This window comes from Cyanistes caeruleus, chromosome 2 (assembly GCF_971803275.1).
Source record: "Cyanistes caeruleus chromosome 2, bCyaCae1.hap1.1, whole genome shotgun sequence".
Classification (NCBI taxonomy): Eukaryota; Metazoa; Chordata; class Aves; order Passeriformes; family Paridae; genus Cyanistes; species Cyanistes caeruleus.
In genome coordinates, this window is record NC_141702.1 from 73,326,541 (window position 1) to 73,349,103 (window position 22,563).

The 22,563-nt window shown below is 41.7% G+C and overlaps 1 protein-coding gene across 2 annotated transcripts in view; it reads right to left on the reverse strand.

Annotated features, from left to right (window-relative positions):
• SMOC2 (SPARC related modular calcium binding 2) overlaps positions 1-21,801 on the reverse strand; it is a 140,249-nt gene extending 118,448 nt beyond the window's left edge. The window contains exon 1 of one of the 2 annotated variants that reach the window (XM_086877879.1): positions 21,198-21,801. In XM_086877879.1, coding sequence (XP_086734005.1) covers positions 21,198-21,272 — 75 coding nt within the window. In that variant the 5' untranslated portion in view covers positions 21,273-21,801. The remainder of the gene's footprint in view (positions 1-21,197) is intronic. The other variant, XM_086877878.1, reaches the window with a different exon arrangement.
• Between the last annotated feature and the right edge of the window lie 762 nt (positions 21,802-22,563).

Sequence of the window (22,563 nt, forward strand, 5' to 3'; positions counted from 1 at the left end):
TGTGTTCCCTCCCGTGAATATTTCAGGTCAAAATCTTCCAAGTTGCAGCTGTGCAATGACATCCATTTGAATAAGGAATCCCTGTTATAATGAGAAAAAAATTTCCTTTTGTTACCTAATGTACATATCCAACAGCTTTTATCACAACAGTGAAATAAAAAGAGGGCTTGACAAGTGTGTGGGGACTGGTATTCAGCAGAATTCCCCAGAGTCCCCACAGTTCCCTTTTGGGATATATGCTGCAAATTCACCGATGCAGGATGCCCCCGTACGCAACAAAGACTTAAATACACAGTAATAGCTTAAGTTAAGAATATTTGCACGGTGTTCACAGCAATTTTGAACTCACAGTAACGTACACATGGGATAAAAAGGCTTGAGACATAACTCTTCCTTTTTTCATAGCTTCTCTTATGTGGTTTTGAGAACAACTTTCCAACATTCTTCACATCCTCCCTTTCCCACCATCCCCAGAAATAGGGGTGACATTCAGTTCTCCCAGCCATGAACTTGTGGAATGAATCACACCAGTGCTAGTGCAGGAAAATCCTGTTTCCTGAAAGCAACCACAGAGCTCTGAGCACCAAGGTTAAGTTATGACATGCAAGCTGGCATTAAATCCACCCTAAAGTTCAGTTCATGTAAGAGTTCACCACCATATATGATTTTACTGGTGATTGCTCAAATTGAATAACACAACAACCTGCCTAACAAATCCTCTCCTCCAGCACACTGTTCTCCCTAAGGGAGGACTACATGGGCAGCAGAGCTTTATCCTCAAATTATTCAAACCAAAAAGACAAGGTTGAAGAATTTCAATTTCCTCTGGACAAATTCTCATTTGTTCCTGCCAAACAGCTACAGGTTTCTGCTGCCACAAGGCCAAAACAGCTTGACAGAAGCATTCAGTTTGGAAGTGCCTGGAAAGATGGGATGTTTCTCAATTCTTCTTTCCAATGAATTTATGTCTCCTCCATGTGCCACAAGCAGGATTCCAACAGTTCCCTCCGCCAGATTAAAAACGACCAACAAACACAGTTTAGCAGAGTCCTTGGCACCACCGCTGCCATGGAGGGGTACATAAACTACCCCACAAAAACACTTCTAGAGTTTCACAGTTCACAGCCTCACACTTGAGAGTCTTACTTCACCCAGTCCCAGAGATCTTTTCCCAGAATGCATTAGATGTGAACTGGACAGGGCATGGAGGTGACTGCATAGGTCCTGCAAAGGGGGCTTGCCCCTTTGAGATGTCACTGGTCAAAGAGCTACTCAATGTTTGTACAGTAATAGACACAAAAAAATAGGACTGAACCCATGAAAATGAACATCCTACTCAGGGGATGGCTGCATAATAGACACTGATTGACATCATGAGAAGAGTTTAATTCCCAAATTATTAATTTGTATTTTCAAGACTCCTGTAGTATAAAAACATAATGCTCTTTTGATCCCCAGAATTCCCTCCCTGTTGTTACCTTTAGCTGAGTAATTAAACTGTTTCATAAATCATAATTTCATAGTGTTGTGCTACACATTATACATGGCACCTAAAGAAGGCATAAAAAGTACAGAAGGAACAGGAAGAACTACTCCTAATCAGATCTGCAGCACACAGGCTGCATTCAGCTCTGGTGAGCAGAGGGAGGGCACAGGCTCCTTTCCCACTACAAAAATAAGTTTTAAAGTCATCTAAAGTAGAACTTGCATTAGGAATGGTCTCTCCACCAGATCTTGTTTCTAGTCCAAACACTTAATTCAAACTAGAACATATCAAATATTGCCTTGATTAGCTAGGCAGCAAGCATTATGCGCTGTTGTTGGCACCACAAGAAGCTGTCTCCTCAGCAGATCTGAGCTGCCAGTCACAGAGAAGCAATCCATGACATTCTGTTCTGTCAGCAGCTGCACTGTGGAAAACAGAGAGCCAATACCCCAGAGAGCACTTAGGCAGATGTGTTGACAGTCTTGCCCCTTCCCTACACCTCAGCTCCACCAAGAGCTCACTCAGACCCTTCCCAGCCTCATGTGTCAGACTCCCTGACACCACCTGCTATGAAAAGGCCAGGGAAGGAGCTAGCTAAATGGACAGCTACAGCAGATCTCCTTGACATAGAACTGGTGCAAATGGAAAACAGGTTTTATTTCTCCTTTCCCCACTGAATACATATCATCCATCTGATGTGCAACCTGTAAGTTTATATCAGTGAAAAAGTCTATTTTTAACAACATTATGTTAAAAAAACAAGGCTATTGCAGTGATGTGACAAAATCTCTAATACTTAAAGAAAATCTCAGTGAGGAACTGGATGGATCATTCAAGGTTAATACATTTATTGTGAAGGCAGATAGGACTTACCGGTAAAATTTTTACCCCATATAAACTCTTAAAAAGTAGTTCCTACAGAAAACTTTAATTATTTCATGAGCTATTGCCTATCCTGAAGAAAGACTTCAAAGAAGGTCAGACATGTCAAATGTAGCAAAAACAAACAGCAATGAAAATTTCCAGGACAACTGTAAGATTCTAAAATTCTTCCTATTATTTTATTTATTCAAGTTGATCAAAGATATTAATTATGAATGGAACATCAGCTCCAAATCCCGTAAATGAGTTTGGTTTAGTGTTTAACCTTATGACCAGATAGAATAGTAACATAAATTACTTTGCAAGTGTTTTCAGTGTAAACATTTCTCCTAAATCCTGGGAAAAAATCCTGATATGATAAAGTAAGAATGTGAAAGTAAAAATATTTCTACTGCAGTAAGAAATGAGAAATGGAGACTTTTTTCCTTTTTTCCTTTCTTTAGGGAGGAAAAAATGTCAGAGTTTTCTTGTTGTCTCAGGAAAGCTGGTGCTGGCAAGCACCTTTCGTTTCATAAACACAAGGCATGAAATCTGATCTTTCATCAACATGATGAGTTCTTGTGGTCCAGAACTATTTTTGACCAGACCTTGGAATATAATAGAAACTGATTTCACTAGGGTATTTCTGGCCTGAACATTTGAAGGCAAGCCACATGTCTGTTAGTTACCTGCAACTTGCTTATTCAGTTTAGTCTTCTGAAATTTGAAAGCAGTGAAAGATGTATGTGACAATTACAAGCGTGGCAATCTCTGGCATCCCTACACTGCCTGCTGGGGAACTGTACTGCCACATAAGCCTTGAAGTAGTCTTGATATGTTTACTCCCTGTTTCACAACTCTGAAAGCCACAGCAGTGTTTGATCAATACTTAGCTGTGCAGTGGGGAAATAGCTATAAAGCACCTGTCCTTCCTGTGCTTCCTTCACCTGGGCACACAGGTGTGCACACAGACATGGACATGTCCCTCTGCAGCTTCTGTCTCTGGCAGCCTACCCATGCTTCCACAAGGTTTAATTCCATTTCTTGGTTTGTAGGGTGTGGAAGGCAGGGAAAGCAATGTGGAAAATGTTGTTCTTTTCCTGTAATAGCTTGGTACTCACTCACACCTGAGGAGATTGTGGATGGGGAAACTTTACCTACAGGCTGCTGTCGTGCCAGATATATGACACGAGCTGTCAACAGTCTCATTACTGCTGTCTTGCAAAACAACAATCAATATGATGTGGGACAAAACCTAATGTTTCTTAGGCACACTGGGTGATTAGCTGTAAGACTGCAGCATACACATTGCTTCCACAGTCTGTCCAAGTCAGCACACTGTACAGAGGGTTGCCTTTTTCTACAGATTCTCAGATTTCTACAAATTCCTGCTGATTCTCTGCTCAGTCTTTCCATGACTTAGGGGATGATGAGACCCTTTGGTTTTGTACCGCACTAGCTTCTTTTAATTCTCCTTCTCCAGGAGAAAAGTCTTCACTCACAAATAGCAAAGCAACTTCAGCACAGCATATGTCATCAAATCAGAAGTTAATGGTCTCTACTGACTTTATATTTCATAACAATTAAAGCTATAAAATCTGTATTATAGAAAGTACAATTCCAGTTAACATCAACTAGAATGCAGAGGTGGTTTACTGGGGTGCTTACACAGACACCAAGCAACCCAGTTTCATCCAGTAAAACCAGAAACACCTTGGCCCATGCCTGCCTAAAACTGGTTTGTGTCACCTTGCCCAGATCAAAAACTTGGCTGCTAGGAGTTTTCATCAGAAGAATTATTTTACAGATTACAGAGATTTTTTTTAGGGTACATTCCAATTATTTGCACTTAAAGACGATGTTGGATCTCCATGTATGGGTCCTGAGACAATGCCCTTCGTAAAGGTTCGGCTGTCTGGGCTCAGGATCAATGGAGAGACAGCACAGCCCACTGGCAGCCCCTCTTCCCTGGTGTCCCTGCAGAGGGGCTCCCATGCCCTGCTGGAGAGGCAACAACCCAGCTGAGGCTTGTCCCCAGCCACAGGACATCATTTCCAGCTAAAACCTTGCTGCTTGGCCTCTGCCCAATCCACTGCTCCTGCCACATTTCATCTTCACCATGGGCTCTGCCCATCCATGCCCATATTCCAAACTGTGACTTCCCACTTAAAGAGCAGTCCATACCCAGGCAGGCATCTGATGCCAGGGGCTGGGGCTGCCCTGGGCCCCCATGGCTTCCTGCTCCTGGTGGGGGGTGGGACAGGCTCTGCCTGCCCACAGGGAGCCCCCACTGTTCCCACTCCCTGGTCCTCACAGCACCTGGCACTCTAATGTAGACTTCTTGCCTTTTACATTACATTTTTTACCATATTAAGAGGCAGTTGCAGTGGTCCAAGTAAAAAAGAATTGGTCCCCTGAGACGAATGTGTAATGATTTTCTTTGGACCGAGGAAGGAAAATTCATTTTTAATTGAATAATATGAGAAAAAAGCCTCACATGTGCTAATTTGTTGGACTCAAATGTGTTTAGACTGGGTTGTTAGGATGTTTTGACATTAGGTAATTAGGGTAATTGGACAAAACTGCTGGACTATTTGACACTAAGGATTTTGATATGGGTAAGGTCACTCTGACACTAAGATCATGGAAGTTGTATAAACGTAAAGGAACTTGCACAATGAAACAGAGTAATTTTCTATATAATACCAAAGATACCTTTAAAAATGCATTAATTTGATAGCTTGGGATTTTTCAAAAATGGGTCTTTGGAGACAACTCCCAAATAACATCTTTATACTTCTACAGAGGATCATATCTGCCATGAAAATAAGAGTGTGAGTATGATACAGGAAAAACAAACTGTGATGGTAAAATAAACAGTTTTACTTTATAAGTGTTTGGCTTTGGTAATAGTTACATAAGGACTTTTTCCCACTGTTTCTGCAGGAATAAATCTGCAGCTGTCTGTGAACATTTTTATATCCTCAGTTGTCTGTGAACATTTTTATATCCTCATCAGAAACAAATTTAGCAAAAGAAACCACCAACAGCTTGACCTGTCTTATCTCAGTCTCTTGTTAATAACAAATCAAAATTCAAATGTCGATTTCTCCCATACTTCAGAGGTACCTACAAGATTATCCTGCATGACATGACAATTAACCAGTATTTGCTATGCCTACAAGTGTTTCATGAACAGAGCCTGATTTTGTAACACATTTCAAGTCTGGAAAATAGTCTATAAAATTTGCAAAATCCTTAGACATTTTAGCTTGATAAGCTGGTTTTTAAATGAGTCATATTTATTATATACATAAAATCTTTCATCAGAAATAGATATTCTCATGTTAAAAATGGTAGAGGAACTTCTCAAGAAATTTGCAAAAAAAAAGACAACAGTGAATATTTCTACATTGTCTTCAATATTAAAATAAAATGGTGTGACTGCTAACAAGAAGCTAAGTCAGAGAAGATGTGGAATTTGCTAATTTTGCAGAATACCTTTCAGATCAGAAAATATTCACAGAAGCAGAATCAGTTCATGAAACTTTTTAAACTGTGTTAATTCTTAAATAGCAGATATCCTGCTACTGATACAAAATTATAATTATAGTAGCCTGTATTTTCATTCATGTTACACTGCCTATGAACTACTGCAGCTGCTTGAAGTTCCTTCCAATTAAAATCCTTCAACTTAAAAATGGCTAGATTGCCTGCATTTTTGTCTTCTGTCAGCTCTCTTTGGAAACCAAGCTCTTTTGCATTACTACACATCTCTGGAATACAATAAAATAGTGCTTCTCCATCTCCTTAAGAACATAAGGCATCTCCTTAGCCTTTTAAACACAGAATTTTAATAAAATCCACCAAGTTTACAGAAAACTTTTAAACAGAAGAGCTGTTTTTTAAGAGGTGTTTTCTTTAAAAATGCAGCATTTCACAGGCAAATTGCCTTTTAAAAACTTATTTTAAAAAGCCAAAATTTCTTGTTCGTTCCTTCTTTATGCTAATATGGTTTTTAATCACTTGTACTTTTGATTACATAGTTCTTATCATGAGAGAAAACATTCAGCCATTCATCTAATCAGATTAGCTAGGAAAGATTTCACATTGTTATTGGTTACAATTTTTTTAAAATCTCAGATAATGAAAAGCCATCTGTCCACAAATGAAGGAAATTAGTTAAAAGCAAAGAGAAAGACCAAAAAAAAGGAGTCAGTACATGCATGCACAAGATTGGGGCAAGAGGAAAGCACTTTCCCTAGGCTGCCTGGAGCTAGATGGCTATCTTGTATATGATACTGATTGACACATTCTTTTTCTTCTTTTGTGCTTTTATTCTTTGATCCTTCAGAAATACATGTACCTATCTTTGGATAAGTGTGACTCTTCTCTCTCTATTTTTCAGCTACAGCTGGTATAATTTTCAGCCTTTCACAAATGCTCTTTGAATAGATGAGGATCCTTTTCACCAACTCAGTTTCCACTGGCTCCTGAAGAACTACAGAGGTGATGGTAAATAAACAGAAACAACTGGGCAACTGTGACAGTGCCTCACATGTGAGGCTGTTCTTGCACTCAGCCATCAGTCAGAAACACAGCAGTGATCTGCCAATCACCTAGGAATAAAGCAGAAATATTTACCAAAACGTTTCTGAGCCCGCTTGTCTCCTGTGGTTCTGAGGGGCACTACAGGCACACTGTCAATAATCTGGACTTTACCAGAACTTCAGGACTACCTACCAATCTCTAATATGTATTTTCTAAGAGGAAGGGGTCCCCAGAAAAATTCCCAAACAACCTACTACATAGAGTGGGACTGCACTTCATCAGACAGATCAGCCGCTCTCCACAGGATAAGGGAATTGTCCATAATGAAGCTGAGTGTAGCTGATAAATTATCCCCAGGGTAACAGAGTACTGGGTATATATTTTATTAGGTGATGAGCAGAAGAAGGGTAACATCTGGATTCACAGTCCATCAGGCTAAATCTGCCAAGTGTCCAATTCAAGTTCAGTTTATTTGAACAACACCGTAACAGTTAAATGGATTCCCATGGCACAGATCCCAGTGCAGTGTGGAAAATGAAATAGCAATAGTGCAGTGGTGTCCATCATTGGCATGAAAAATGCACTGAAGAAAAAGGTCTATCTGAGAGACAGCAGATAGTCAACAGCTATTTAAGACAGCAAAACATCAAGCAGCAGAGATCTCTGGGCTAGAAAAAGCTTAAAATCTTGATCAATGTGCTACCACAACAATGCAAGTGACCTGAACACTGAAGGACCAGCCCTCCACTTCATAGCATCATTCACAGCTTCAGGTTAATGGACACAAGGGAGCCCTGGCCACATTAACTGAAACAACAACACTGACTTATTTCACACAGTTGCTAAGACAGAGGCTGCCTGTTGAAAACACAAACTCCCTCATTCCATGTTTCCATGCTCAGTCTGCAGGAGTTTTAACACAGTGTGCAAGCATTTCTGGACAACATGGGAGGCTGTCAATTAAGGAAGCAGCAGGTAAGCAGCAGGAACCTCACCTGACATACTGCAATCAAGCTCGGGCATGATTCCAGGCCATGGGGGACAGCAGGACTGACTGAGAGGCATGAGCTTGGAAAAAGAGTGCATTGTGAAACCAGCACACACTGAATGGGCTTGCCCAGCTAATGCAGTCAGAATGAATAACAGGTATTTTAGCACTCCTAGTTTCATGAGCTTCTCTTAATGACTGTGGTGATGAACCATACACATTGACAACCTCAGGTCTAATTTAACAGAGTTGTATGTGCAGATAGCCAATGTCACTGAGGTAATAGGAATCATTTCGAGAATTTTTAAAAAATGTGTGCTTGTTATTTATAGCCCATTTTATTTATAAATCATTTTATTTTGAAACAAACATACTGGTGTTGAGGGGAAAAAAGAAACAGAAAAAATTCTGAGACTCAAGCTTTTTTCTTCACACGTTTTTGGCATGAGCACAGCTCCCCACTCTGTTGACTTTAACTGCTGTCTCTTCTAGGTTCTGCTCACTTCTATTTCAACTGAGCCAGTGCTTCCACCATGCTCAGGTATCTATCAGTGAATCTCTGTCTCCCAGAAGAGTCTTTGGAGCCTTCTTTGAGCATGTTGTTTAAGAGCAGCTGTGTCTTGGAAGAGATTGGGCCTTTGCAACAAAGACTAAAACTATCATATTCACAGGGGAAAAAAAAAAAAAAGAATTGGTAGTCTTATAATAACACTTTTGGTGCATATGGAATTTATCGAATTCTTAGTAAGAGAGTGAGCTGTATTTGCCCTGAAAAGTGAATGGCAGGAGTTTAACAAGTCTTATTTCATTAATTAGTGGTTATTTCAGTGGACCTTTAGGTTCTGTAGTCACTTGCATTTGCCAACTACATGTAAGAAGGACAAATATGTCAACAGGGAAAGTTAACATAGTTCAAGAAAGCAAACACCATCTGGTAGCAATAAAGAGCAGGGAGAGAAGAGGCAAACCATCTCACTTCACCTCACCCATGCTACTTTGCCTTTTGAACTGCCTTGCAGACACCTGGCACACATCACACAACTTTTTCATCAATACAGGACACAGAATGCGTGTGTATGACATGTGCAGCCCTCAGGCTATTTCACAGTCACAACAAATGAAAGGAAATTAGCTAATCAGCTCCAATTATGCTTTGACAACAACTCTTAAATCTCACTCTACTGAACAGCTTTCTATCAAAAACAGAAGCAGTAAGAAAATAATCACAAAGTTTTTAAATATGAACCTTTATTCAAGCAAGAAGCCTCAGGTATGAGAAAGAGGAAGCATATAGTCCAGGCACACGTGCACACCTGCTTTGCTACTGTTGACAGCAGATAGCTGCAGGGCTCTTCCTGAGAGACATCCTGCATACCACGAAAGAGCTGGAGAGTATGAACTGTGACCCCCTTCAGCTTTGATAGACTTGTCATTTTTTTTCAGACTTTTCCATCCATCACGCACACTCTTTCTAATGTTTGTCTCAATTTTATGAAGACCCCTGGAGGGAATTTCATTGCATCTCTGACACTTCTTTAATTGCTGTCAGTTGGAAACAATGAGTTTTTACATGTGATTAGTCCTATTTGTAACTTCCTGACTTCATTGGAGAGGTCTGCTTGCTTCTTACTTCTGTTAAATGAGTGTGATTTCCTGACATGGTTGTAAAATGAACCTCACTTGGGAGTTTCCTCACCCCCAGGTGTGTTGAGAAGACTCAGGATAGCAGTTTTAAAGAAATAATTTACTTTTGTAACAAGGAAGGATACTGTGTGATATTTTGATTTCTGCTGTCATAATAGGCAATGAAGGCAATAAAAGCTCTATTCTGTCATATTTAGAATGATAATCATGAGAGCTACTGAAATAAAATCAAATATTGCCTGAGGCAGTTCCTGAAGTCACCTGATCTGAGATTTGAAGGGAGATGGTATTCTTTTTGCTCTTTTCAGTCTTTAGATTACACAAATTCATCAACTAACAAACACAGCTGCCCTGTAGCACCTCCAACACAGTCAAAACCTAACAACTTCGAAATCTTGTCAAATGAAAACTAACACTAGACTCCTATGCATCATTCCCTTAGACCGAAACACATAAACAAAAAATAGCAGATCAAAGCAGTCGGATCAAATTGCATAAACTTCAGGGGAAAAATATCTGACGTTCTAGTTATTAACCCCAAGGGAACTTTGAGCTTTTATGGGGGTTCCAATCATTGCTGGAGAACAAAAGGAGGAAAAGGTTTGCATGGGAATGTATATAGTGTGCCCCTGCATAAACATATATGACTGACATGGGTCATTTTAAGGTAGAATAAATTCCCAGTCCAGGGAATTTATTGCAGCTGATGGATACAACATTCTGAAGCCACAGAAAGCCTATAGGAAAAAGTTCTGTGTTTCTTGATATTGCCTGACATCTCTCTGAGTCTGTCAAGAGAGACTTTGGACCAGGTTTCCTAGAGGCTCCTTGGTACTGCTGCTATAGAAAAAGAAAGGTGAATGTAGTGGCAAGAACAGCTCTCAGCTCCTTGGCCTGCACTCGCAGAATGGAATCATCTTTCATCCAAACCCATGTCCTCTTCTCCTTTGAAAGGTAAGGAAGGGCAGTGGGTGGAGAAGCTTCCAGCTCCATCTGACCCAAGTGCAAAATTAGGAAAAGGCATCCAAACGTTCACGTTATTCTCTGTAGGAAAGATGAGGCTGGATTGATTCAAGGCTCTTTTTCTTTAGGAAATAGAGTTTTGCACCATGAAAGGAAACACATACCACAGCTTGAGAACCCCAGCTTAAGGGCAATGATAAGGTTGAAACACAAAGCTCTCACAAGTCAGGAAATACCAAGCAGATGACACTTGGCTCTCTGCACTATGCAGAACACTTTGGCCAACAGCATGACAAGACCAGAGAATAGACAATTTTGCTGATCACTTCCTGTAATGTTGAATTGCTTGCTCCAATTTTTTATAAAAGGTAGAGTAGGATCAAACATATGTGGCGGGGGTAGGGGGGAGTACAAACACATACATCTAGGAAAGTCTGTACAAAATAAGCAGCTTGGATAATTTGCAGAGAGTGTAAAGAACCAGACTGACCAAAACTGCCTGATGAACTCCACTATTTGCATATCATCCATTTTGAATTTGTTGTTCAGTCTCGCCTGCAAGAAGGTGTCATTCAAGATTTATTTATTATTGAACTTGAAAACTGTGACAGACCAAGAAGGCCAACCAGGCATGAGCCTCTTTTGCCCAAAACACTGTACAAACACAAATAGCTTATAGTCTATGCACAGAAAAGACATGTAAACACTGAAGATGTACTAAGGGAAGATCAACTGGATGGGGGAGAGAATATTGGAGAAAAATCTACGGCGGCCAGAGAGAGCCCAGTCACAACTATGAGTCCCAAAGGATGCCAGGTTCCAAGTCCTCTGGGCTCACTCCCAGCAGCAGTGTTTCAGCTAGCTCTTAGCTTTCACCTCAACACTGCATGTACTGTGAACCTGTGATTACCTCACCAGTCACTCTACCAAACCAGCAGCACTGTGTCTGCTGAGCTGTAGTGAGTCTGTCACCAGCCACAAAGAGGCAAAAATTAATCCCTATCAGCCATTTAGTCTTGGTGCCAGATCTGGCTCTGTCATCTAGTAGGAAATACCCTGACTCTCTCATTGCCATACACCTCTCCTGGTCTTGCAGCTAATGAACATAAACACTGACACTTCATAAGAGAAGTACTTGATACCCATTTTGCAGTCAGGAAAATTGCTGCACTAGTTACAGACAAGTAGACATTTGAGCTCTGCTTTTTGCCATTTTCCCTTCAGAGTGAAATCAATTATCCATGCACGAATATTGCCTTGTAATTTTTTTGCAAATTAATGGAAGTCCACTATCAAGCAATGACAGAGCTTTTGCTGCTTTTTGGGAGTTATTCAGCACCTGGAAAAGGGAAGCTCAGCAATTTACCAAATGAACACTTCTTTCAAAAGAAACTTTCCCTTTCTCTCAAAAATGTAATTTATGGAACCTTTCAAGGAGAAAACATGATGGAAAGATAAAACCTCCTGTTTAAAGTTCAGATTTGCAACTAAATCCACTTAGGCTGAAATCTATCAAAAATTTGGCAAGCTTGGAAACTGCCGTCCCGGGAGGACATGGTCTGAAACACAATCCCATTAAATACAGTGTAAAAAATAAGTTGTCCACTTTGTTTTGTCTTGCTCGCCAGAATTTATGTAATAAACGCTGCAAAAAGAAGCAGTATGGATACATGCAATGAAATTAATATGCCCTATGCTTTCTGCAGACTGAACCCCTCCTCATGTCTCACGGCCAAGAGTGTCTCATATGTTAGGCCATATATTCCCTCTTGTCCACACCAGCCTGCTCTGAGTTCTCATGAATGCTAATTTGCGTTAATTGATGTCAAGCCATGCCATGTCATTAAAGACACTTTCTTTTTGCAGAACTCTCCTCTACCTTTCGACAGCTGGTGTCAGGACATTTTTTCCACTTGAGATTTTTTTCCACTTGAGATTTGAGTTCCGATCGGACGTGCAGCTGAGTGGCGAGTGCTGAAAACTCAGGGTGCCCATGGGCTCCCGTCTGCCCGCCCGGGCTAAAGCCACTGGGGAGGAGAAGAAGAGCTTCCCCTCCCTCCAGCCCTTCCCGGAGGAGACGGGGCAGGGCGCGCTGCTCTTGCTCTCCCTCCCGTGGTGGATCCCTGAAGTTTCATGGGAGGAGAGAGGTGACCTCCCTGCCCCTGAGGACGCTGCACAAGCGGTGCCACCGCTCTGTGTTTGCGCTGGGATGGACCGGGGAGAGAAGCGGAGAAATATCCGCATAGACCCTCCCATCTCTGCTTTTTATTTTGCGTCACTTAAATCTTTGATGGCTGTCTTCAAAAAATAACCCATCCAACACACCAGAGATAATTTACTAAACAAATAAACCTATGGTTAACTCCAAGTCTGATTTATTTTCTGTGATGACAATCTTTTTCATTTCTGCACCCTCTTGTGGGGACAAAGGTATCTTTACAATATGTGGTACTCTCGAGTACATCGTAGCATATTTATTTCGGGACCAAGTTTCATTACTTGATTTCATTTCTCTGATAAAAATTTTTACTTTAAAAAGTGACATTTGCTACAGTGATTTTTCACTCTAGACAACCCATCAGCCCACATGACAAACGTGACCTGGGCTTGAGCAGTGTTATACATCATTATAGGTGAAAAAAGGTGATGCACAGTGACCACAGCATTAATAAATATAATTTACAGAGCCTGGATCAGTTTCACTGACACCCCTTTGTCTGCACTAAGCGACATCCATATGGAGGCTACAGTGAATGAGAGATGGTTAAAACACTGTGATTAAATGCAATAAATAATTCTTCACCTGCACAGACAAATAAAAATAAATTAACTGCGACAACTGAACCAGAGACCATTGGTAAGCTGTGTTTAACGTGTCATGCTTCTAATAGAAAATCTTCTTTTAATTTTAAGACCATTGGGTTCACCTCACAGTCCCGAAGAGGAACCCAGTGAGTTTGGATGACCATAGAAAATCAGGCTGAAGACAAGTGCACTGAAACCAGCATGGCACACACGTATCAGCCTCACTGAGAAGAGATTCTCACATTTTAGTATCACCATCTTTCTGACATGCTGTCAACGCAATATTTCTACCTTGTATTCTTATAGCAGTGGCCCCAAACCCTAGATTCTACCATTCTCAGAAAGATGACACTGTGAAGAACAGCATCTTGCAAAGAAAAACATTTGGGAAGCAATTCTTCAATGGCATGATTTATGTCCCCAGCTCACACACTTTGTATTCTGTGACACTTCCAGACACATGGTCTGATTTAACAGCATTTCTGCACAAGTAGAGACATTGCAGTTAAAATGTGGTTAAAATGGTTTGCTTGTCTACTAAAATGGCACCCACTCTTTTCCCCGTCCTTCAAAGTAGTAACAAGACTCAATGGCAGATTTTACTCAGACTAAACTCAACCATTCCTCCACTTTACTCCAGATAAGAGCAAGAAAAAGAGAATGGAACTGAGGAATTGCATTCCCACCCTGACATCCAGAACACCTGCAATCTGCAGGTTTTCTCTGTACTGCAGCTTGCTACATGGATGATAGTGAGTCCATCCTGAATAGCAAAAAAATTATTCTTTACCTGTTGCCTCTTGCATTTCAAAAAATCTACTGATCTCTCCTGAGCTTTTACACTGTTCACTCACTGATAGTACCTTGTTTCAATTATGAAAAAAGGTCAGAATATTAGTAATTGCATGATAAAGGTAGCCCAAGTAAAAAGACTATGAGCAATTTATGGCAGCAAATTTGTTCTAAAAATCTGCAAAATTCAGCATGAAGCCATGACTTAAAGAACATTCCAAAGTAAAGGAATTTTTCTTTATTTGCATGTAAGTACTCTTTGGGTGCTCTAGGACTTAGAGATTTATAGTATCTGTATGACAGCTAATTAGTATACAGTTTAAAAATGGACGCCTAAAAGACAAGAAAGTATATTATTACATCCTCAAAAATAAATTTAAGGCAACACAAAAGAAAAAAATTTATCTTTACTCAGTGACTCAGAAGATGACACAACAAGCAGCCTAAAGTAAATGGAGGAAAAAAAGCTAGGTTTTGGATAGGTATGATGTAAACATTCTCGAGCAAGTTTTCTAGCAACCCACTGAGCAAGCCAGGGAGAGAGCTGGAAAGGATTGCCTTCAGGAAATGTTTTCTCTTTCTGTCTTGACCAGAATTCTAGGTTGCATTCTCTATTAGCCTGGATGTTTAACAGCTGATGAAACACTTAGTGGTCATTTTTAAAAGGTAATAAATTAGAGAGGGGAAAAAAAAATCACTGAAGAGCAGTTACTTTACAAGCTCATCAAAGCAATTTCTTCTGCAAGGACTGGCTAAAACTTCCATTTGGGAGACTGATTTCATGAGTTCTGCAGTAAGATGTGACACTCCATTAGCTTTGCTGCTTGACAACCACCGATAATTTGGTAAAGCCATATTAAGCAGCCCTCTGATACTAAGTGTTATCACACCAAACTAAAAACTAGTCCATATTCTTCCAGGTAGCTTTCACTTTCCCACAACTGAAGTTTGTAACTTTTTATTTCATTTGCAGCCCTGCACTACAGCAATGGCTGTAATTCATACCAATTCCCTATGTACGTGGGGCAGCCAGGCAAAGACTGAAAAATTGCAGGTATTTATGCTATACCTTCTCTTTTATGCTTAGTTTATTTACTTAAGGACAATGTTGTGCTACATCTCGCTATCCCTCCTTTTCTTTTGGCATAAATTATTCCATGTGAGATCAGCATACTGCAAATATTTTCTGAAGTATTTTTCTCCTTCCAGGTTCGCCTCCAGTGTTGCACTGGAAAGCATTTTATCTGCCACTATAGAAAATATTAAGGCTGTGATTAGTAATTAATAACCAGAAGTGGATAAAGAAATGTCAGCAGAAGCATATCTTGTGAAAATACACAGGGCCATTGAGACCAAATGACTGGCATCGTCAGAATTTTTTTGTAGAAGACAGAGAAGGCAGTATTCACAAAGTCAAAAACTAGTTTGACTATATTAATTTGGAAGAAAGCATTACGAATTTTCGTCATGAAATGGCCTTCATTATGAATCTACGATGTCAACTCTTTAAAAATCTACCTCACAGCACAATACTGACTCAATCAGAAAATTAAGATGCATTTGAGTTTTGATTCTAAAGAAAACGCAAAAGTTTTGGAAATCCCTGAGTCATTTGCAAGATGTAACCTCTTTTCACTCTGCAGATTGCCCAAGAATGTTTGAATTTGTTCAGATAAAAAATGTCACTCCTGAACCAAACTCGGACCTTCACGTCTGCTCAAAAATAGGTCTTTGATTTCAACTCTTTCTTACTCAGTTTTTAATTTTCAGGCGCCTCTGCACTTCCTGGTCTCAGGCCTAACAGGAAATGAAATACCAAAATACCATGAAAATGGCTGTGCCTGTGGTGAGGCTGGTCTGGCTGAAGAAATGGAAACATGAGCAAAGTCCTGAGCAAGCCAGATCTTGAAAAGATCTGTAGCCTGTTTTCCAGACCAACAGGGCTCAGATAGGTTTTGGATTGCAGCTAAACCTTTGGAGGCTTTTCAAAATGAACTAAACCTTGAGGTTTGCGCACTGTCAAGAAATACAGCTGTTCCTCGAGGTATTCATAGGCAACAGGGGGCCAATGACAGCGTCAAAAGTGGCCACAATATGCATGATCTACTTCTTTTTGTTTGCTCTGTCCTGCTCTTCCCACTCCAGTCACATTCATTTCTACTCTTCAATTCTAGTTTTAAAAATCTTATGGGCATGGAGTCAACCAGCCATCCTCATTAATGTCTTACACATTATAAGGTGCAGTTCATATTGGCTGCATGCACAAAAATTACTTCTGACCCCTGATCAAAAGTTTGCTGATTCTTTCAATATCAACTCCCACAGGTTTTGGTGTTGTTCCTTTAATAAGAAGTGTCTTGAGAGTTTATTCCAAGGAAGCATTGTTGAAAGTGTTTTATTTTCAGAGCTGATGTACCCTTGGTTGTATCAATGCCCATTTGCAGTAACAATGTTGTTAGGATCTGGAGCCACTTACAGTTTTATTTATGGTCTTGGTTTTTCAGTCACAATTAGAGTAACTTTTCCAAATGTTTTGGTTTGCAGGCGCCATCCAAATGGGTCCCTAACTTGGAAAGCTTTGATTGTGTTTAGTTTCCCTTTACTGAACTACCTTAGTGGTCCATTTTACATTGGTCAGTGTTGTGGAAGCTATCCAGCACACTAAATGGTATTGAATACTCACAAAGTATGTGCCAAGGGAGAAAAAGAAAACAATTGTTCCCCAAAATATTCAGCTGCTGATGAAACAAGCTATTAACAGGCAGAGGTGTTCATTTCAAGAAGCAATTTCGAGCAAACTTTCTCCCTTTGTAAGATCTATCAATTTTTTTGATTGTATTAAGAAAAGCACATGGTTCAGCAAGGCTTTGAAAGAATAGTTTGTGGTATGTTGCAAGTCATCAAGATTTTAAAATAAGAAACACTTGTATCCTATTGTTTGTAGAAGTACATCCACACACACACAACAGTGCAACTGAGATAAAAGCGAAGTTGATGGTTTCAAAAATGCAGTATAAACAATGACAAAGTGTATTGGTAAGTGCAGTGATCATAAACTTACTTATTCGAGGAACAAAATGAGTTTTCTTCAAAGCACTGTGTTTCAAAACAAAAGTAGCCATAATTTAGCATAATTTCCCTAATATAAGAAGTCAACAAGGCTCAGATCTCAGTTTCATACATCCAGAAATAACGTGTGCACCTCACAGAGCAGAATGAAAATACGGCATTGCCAGAACATTCCAACAGTGTGTTACAAAAACTGCAGAGTGCTACCTGGTTTTCTATAAACAAGGTAAAAGGAGAAGGCTACTTAAGATATTTTGTGGAATGTAAGAACGTTTTACATTAGTATTTGACACAAGGGGAGAAAAAACCAGGAGCAGCCAAACTGACTACAGTCCATCCAGATCTCATGGGTTCTTATGAGATAGCTCTCAGCCTACCTTTCCATACTGAAAGCCATTGTTCTGTTGCCAATATTTGTTCATTTGAAATAACAATAACAATTGTTATAGTTGTTAAATATACTAAAGAATACTCTCTCAATAATAAAGACCATTCTCCTCCTGCATGCATCCCTGAGGCTTAGTTAGCAATTAATAATTAGTATATTTCCCTTCACTTTGTCTATTATTGCAATATGGTCCTACTCAGGAGACCAGGGTCCAGGAGCAACCCTAGCAAAGAGTAATTTCGGTGACAAGAAGAAGACAAGACTTTGACAAACTCAAAGTAACTCTGGGCTATCTCTAACCCAGTGAAAGCACAGAAAGGTGAAACTCTTAGACCCTGGTGCACATCATGGCTTCCCAATAAAGATTTGGGTATGCATCAGCCCGTCTCTCATGGTCCTTCTCCACCCTGGCACATAGGCAGGCAGTCAAGTAAGTTCTGTCTGGGTCCACAGTTTGGGCAGAGAGGGACAGATTACCACACTCACACTCACTTTAGATATAGCCATGAGGTCCAGGGACCAGACTCTAGACAGGCTGAAGCATTTCAACTACCTGCTGACTATTCTGATGCATCTGTCTGCCAGAAATCATCCTAATAGATGCTACTTGGTAGAAGACCATATGCTCATCACTCCTTGCAAACCTGCAGTCACATAAGACTGTTAGACAATCAGAAATCTCTTAGAGATATTATTTGTGTGAAAACTACGTAATTTATTGCTATTGGACTACTGCAAAGCTTCCAACATCTGAAAATCACATATTCACCTGTACTATAGACATGAGTGGCTGTTGTGGGTATTTCTGCCCAAGTGAAATGGAAAAATATGATTTCTAATTAAATGGGGAAACAAGTCTGTAAACTACAGAAAGTCTTATCTGAAAGTAGTACTTGTTCCATTCCTGGAGTTAGTGAGGACATAAAGTTAAAACAGCCCAGAGATCCGTTTATAGAGATGAAAATCTTTAAGACAGATGTTGATATCCTCCCTCCCTGCCATGTCATCACCCAGTTTGTTGCTTAGAGCCCAGGCAAGGAAAAAACCTCTAAAAACACATGGATATGTGTTACCTTTAGGAAAAAGGTAGAGTGGCTTTTGCTAGAGGGAACTATAATTTTATTATCATGTCTCTGCCAAGGTTCATCTTATATCAGATTTACCACTGCAGTAAAGGAGACTGTGCCATTGATATTGTCACCATCTGGCAAGATGAGCATACCTGTGACAGTACCTGTGCCATCAGGCATGTGGATTCCCCCTCCATGATCATCCACGATTTTATGTTTTCATAAAACTCAGATCCATAGTGAAACATGCCCTGTTCCCATGAACTCTGGTTATTTATGAAAATTTCAGCCTTTATCTGCTATTCATCACGCCACAAATAAAATCTGCATCTGATGGGTGGCCAAAAGAATGGCCATTCTCAGTCAGCACACAGTGGCACAGCAGGTGAAAAAAAGCCATAGATTTTCTTGGTTTTTCTGCACAGCTTGGGTTTGTTGTTCCTTGTAATTATGCAGGTAGTATCCATGAATATTTGAGAAAGGTACATGTGGAAAGGGTTACATAGGCTGTGAACTACAAGCAAAATTACTACAGGAGTTCAGAATGATTAAGCGGTGTGGTGTTTATTGCTGTAATAGCATTTTTATTTTTACTGTTGCTTAAATAGATTAAGTAGAGAAACAGTAGAAATAAACCTGCCTCACTCAAATTTCAGCTTTGTGGGAAGATGTAGAAAGTATATGTGTGGCAGTGTGTGTTTGTGTTATTTCATTCCCATGGGTGTCTGTCTGTCCACAACCTGTTTTAGGGAAGGATTTCCAGTGTAGCCCAGTATTTGTATGGCTTAGCCCTTTCCATAAGAAGAGCACAGGCAGTGGAAAAATTAGCCTGAGTTCACTACCTACAGTCCTCTACTAACAAGGCTAGCTATGCCTGCCAAAATGTTCAAATTCATTTCAGTCTGAAAACTTGATGTTTTCAAAACCATTACCATTTTCGCAGCAGAGGCAGAGGGTGGGTATTCCACCAGGATTGACTTTTCTGCTCATGGTTCATAAAGATGCAGACTACTACTACTACTAGTCATGCATACCGAAACGATGAAAGAAGGAACAGAATGACTTTAACATCACTCAGATAACAGTGAAGTCAAATACATTTGCATGAGTACATGATATTAATTTTTAAAGAGTGTGCCGAACTGCCCTTGGCCAGATTTTTCAATGTTTTTCTGAGGCAGACAACCCCTCACTAAATGAAAAGTATATCCTACAGTGATTTATATCTTAATATTTCAAATGGCTTTAACATAATTTAGGTTATGTATCACTTAAAGATATTGTAACGGTCACAATCACTCTTACTTTACATTTGGACAAACTAAGGTTTGGTAGTATTTCCAAATTCCACACTAATATTTAGAACTCTTTTTATGTACATATAAAAAGAATATTACATGTGCAATCTTGTAAATTGTACATACATTTGTTAAAGTGAACTTGAAAGTAGATTGCAATTTTAATCTGTTTACTAGAAGAGTATGTATCACCTGAGAGTCTAACGGGCTTCAAATGAATGTCTTAAAACAGTAAAATTTGAGGATCACTTGACTTTATCTGATCCACGCTTCAAAATGCCACACACAATAAAATTCATGGAGCAAACCCATTCCTTTAAGGTTTTCAATTAGCAGCTTCTAATCTATAAATCATTTAAGAGGGAAAAAAAAAAAAAAAAAAAAAAAAAGTCAAACTTAGACAACAAGGCAAAACTTTTCCTGAAGAATTTCAGGTATGAACAGCTCAGCCATCCCCCACTGCCATTTCACCTTGAGCTGTCCCTATAGCACCTTACTCAAGAAGGGGGAAGAAAGGAGAAGAAAAAAAAAGAGGAAAAAACTCAACTCTCGGGATTTTACAGAAATTTTCTGAAAGGCTTAAACAAAATAGGGTCTTATTTAACTTTGCAGCTGCCTATAACTTTACCATAATAAACTCTAAGCTCACAGCCTTCACCAAAACACTTAAAAACAGCTTGAAAGAGGTATTCGCTGCCCGTTATGTTTACTCAAGCACTTGTTTAAAAACACATTTAAGGAAAATGTTTTTATTTCTACAGATTGCATTAATTATAGCTTTGCAAACACTGCAAGCTCTTCAAGAAGACTGAACTGAGCTATTAGCTGCAAACCTCAGGTCTTGGCTAGAAGAGCGGTTATGGCTTATTTAGTAAGCCTAATGAATTGGCTCACCCATCTCTACGCGGACTTCCATGTATAGCACCAGGGAGCCTGGAATAGCCAGAAAGGCTTGTTTCACGTCGCTTTATAATTAAAACAAAGTAGACTCGGTCAGCCCGAGCGGGTCCCGAGGCAGAGCTGCCTGCAGCATTACCCGTGTGTCGGGCGAACAGGAGCGCCCGGGCGGGCATTAGCGCGGGACCGAGGCTCTGCGGGGACCCGCAGCAAGGCTCTCCCCGGCGCTGCGGCTGCTCCCGGGGCGCTCGGCGGAGCTGCGGCCCGGCCGGGGCGGGGAGCAGCGCTCGGCCCGCCAGCCAAGGGCGCCCCTCGCCGCCCGGGGGCCGCATCGCCCGCTCAGGTGCGCCCGGCACCGGCCGGCGCTGCGGCGGGGTGGCCTTACCGTGAGGGCGGAGAGCTTCTGTGCCGGCACGGCGGGGAGCAGCTCCGGCAGCAGCAGCAGCAGCGGCACCCACATCCTGAGGCGGCGGCGGCGGCGGGCACGCAGCGGCTGCGGGCGGCGGAGGACGGGGACTCTCCTTGGGATGTCAGCCCCCCGGCCACCCGACGCCTGCTTTGGCTCCTTTTCAATCCCTCCGGCTGGGAGGTCCCAGCTCAGGTCCTCAGTTTTCTTTTTCCCCACCCCAGCCCTTAAAATTTGGGGACGCCTGTAAGTGCCGCCTCTCAGCTTTTCTCCCTCTCTCCGCGCCCCTCGGGAGTCAGCCCCGGCTAGGGGATGCTCCCCCAGGCTCTCCGCTCCCGGAGCCCTCCCCACTGCCGGGGCAATCTGCCGGACGCCGCCGCCTCCCCCGGGGCGCCGCGCCTGCTCCGCCTCGGGCGGGCTGCCGTCTAGCCCTGGGGATCCCTTTCTCTCCCTTCCAGCCCTGAGCCCTCTGCGGCAGGGGAAGCGGGAGGAAACGACTGGGACGGGAAGGGAGGACCCACCACCGCGGCCGGGAGCACGCGGGAAGGCACCGCCGCGGCTGCGGAGGCTGGCGGTGTGCGACCTCTCCGAGCCGCTCTGCCCCTTTTCCTCTTATCCTTCCCCCTCCCCAGCCCGGCCTCCGCTTTCTCCTCCCAGACGCACAGATCCTCACCGATTAACCCTCCCCGCTGCTCCCGGGGGGACGCCGCTTGCTTCCCCCGCAGGGTTTATTCCTCCCTCATCCCCCCCGCCTCACTCGGAATCAACATGTACAAACACCGGCAGCCCCTGGCGGGCGGGGGAGGGCAGTCCCGACCCCCGCCCCGGTGAGCCCGACCTCCTACCGGAGGGAGTGCCCCGGCCCCGCATCCCGCCCTAGAGAGCAGCCTCTACCCTGAGCCCCTCGCTGAGCCGCGTGTGACAAAGCCCGCAAGGATGTCAGATGGAATGCTCGAAAAAATTGTCACTTGTGTGCCGGCAGTTGTGCCGCCTTGCAGCCTTCCTAAAGCCCTTCTGTGTCCCACTTAAGACACCTACTGCTGACTTTTCCAGATCTTACAATGTTCGATGGATGCAGCCAGCAAAGTAGTTGCAGCATTGCCAGGTCTCAGTGAGCACACACAGTCACAAAAATTTGAAAAGCTCCCTTTTCAAAAGGTTTTGTTTTATATGATGCAATTTTTAACAAAGTATTTGCACACGTCTATGTGTCAATGCCCTGTAATTTCTCCTGCACTTTTTAAACGGGGAAAAAAAAAAAAAACAAAACTATCATATTCCGTTCCCCAGGTTGGAGCATGTTTGAGGCGCTTCACTGCACCAGACCTCTGCTGCTCTCAAACTA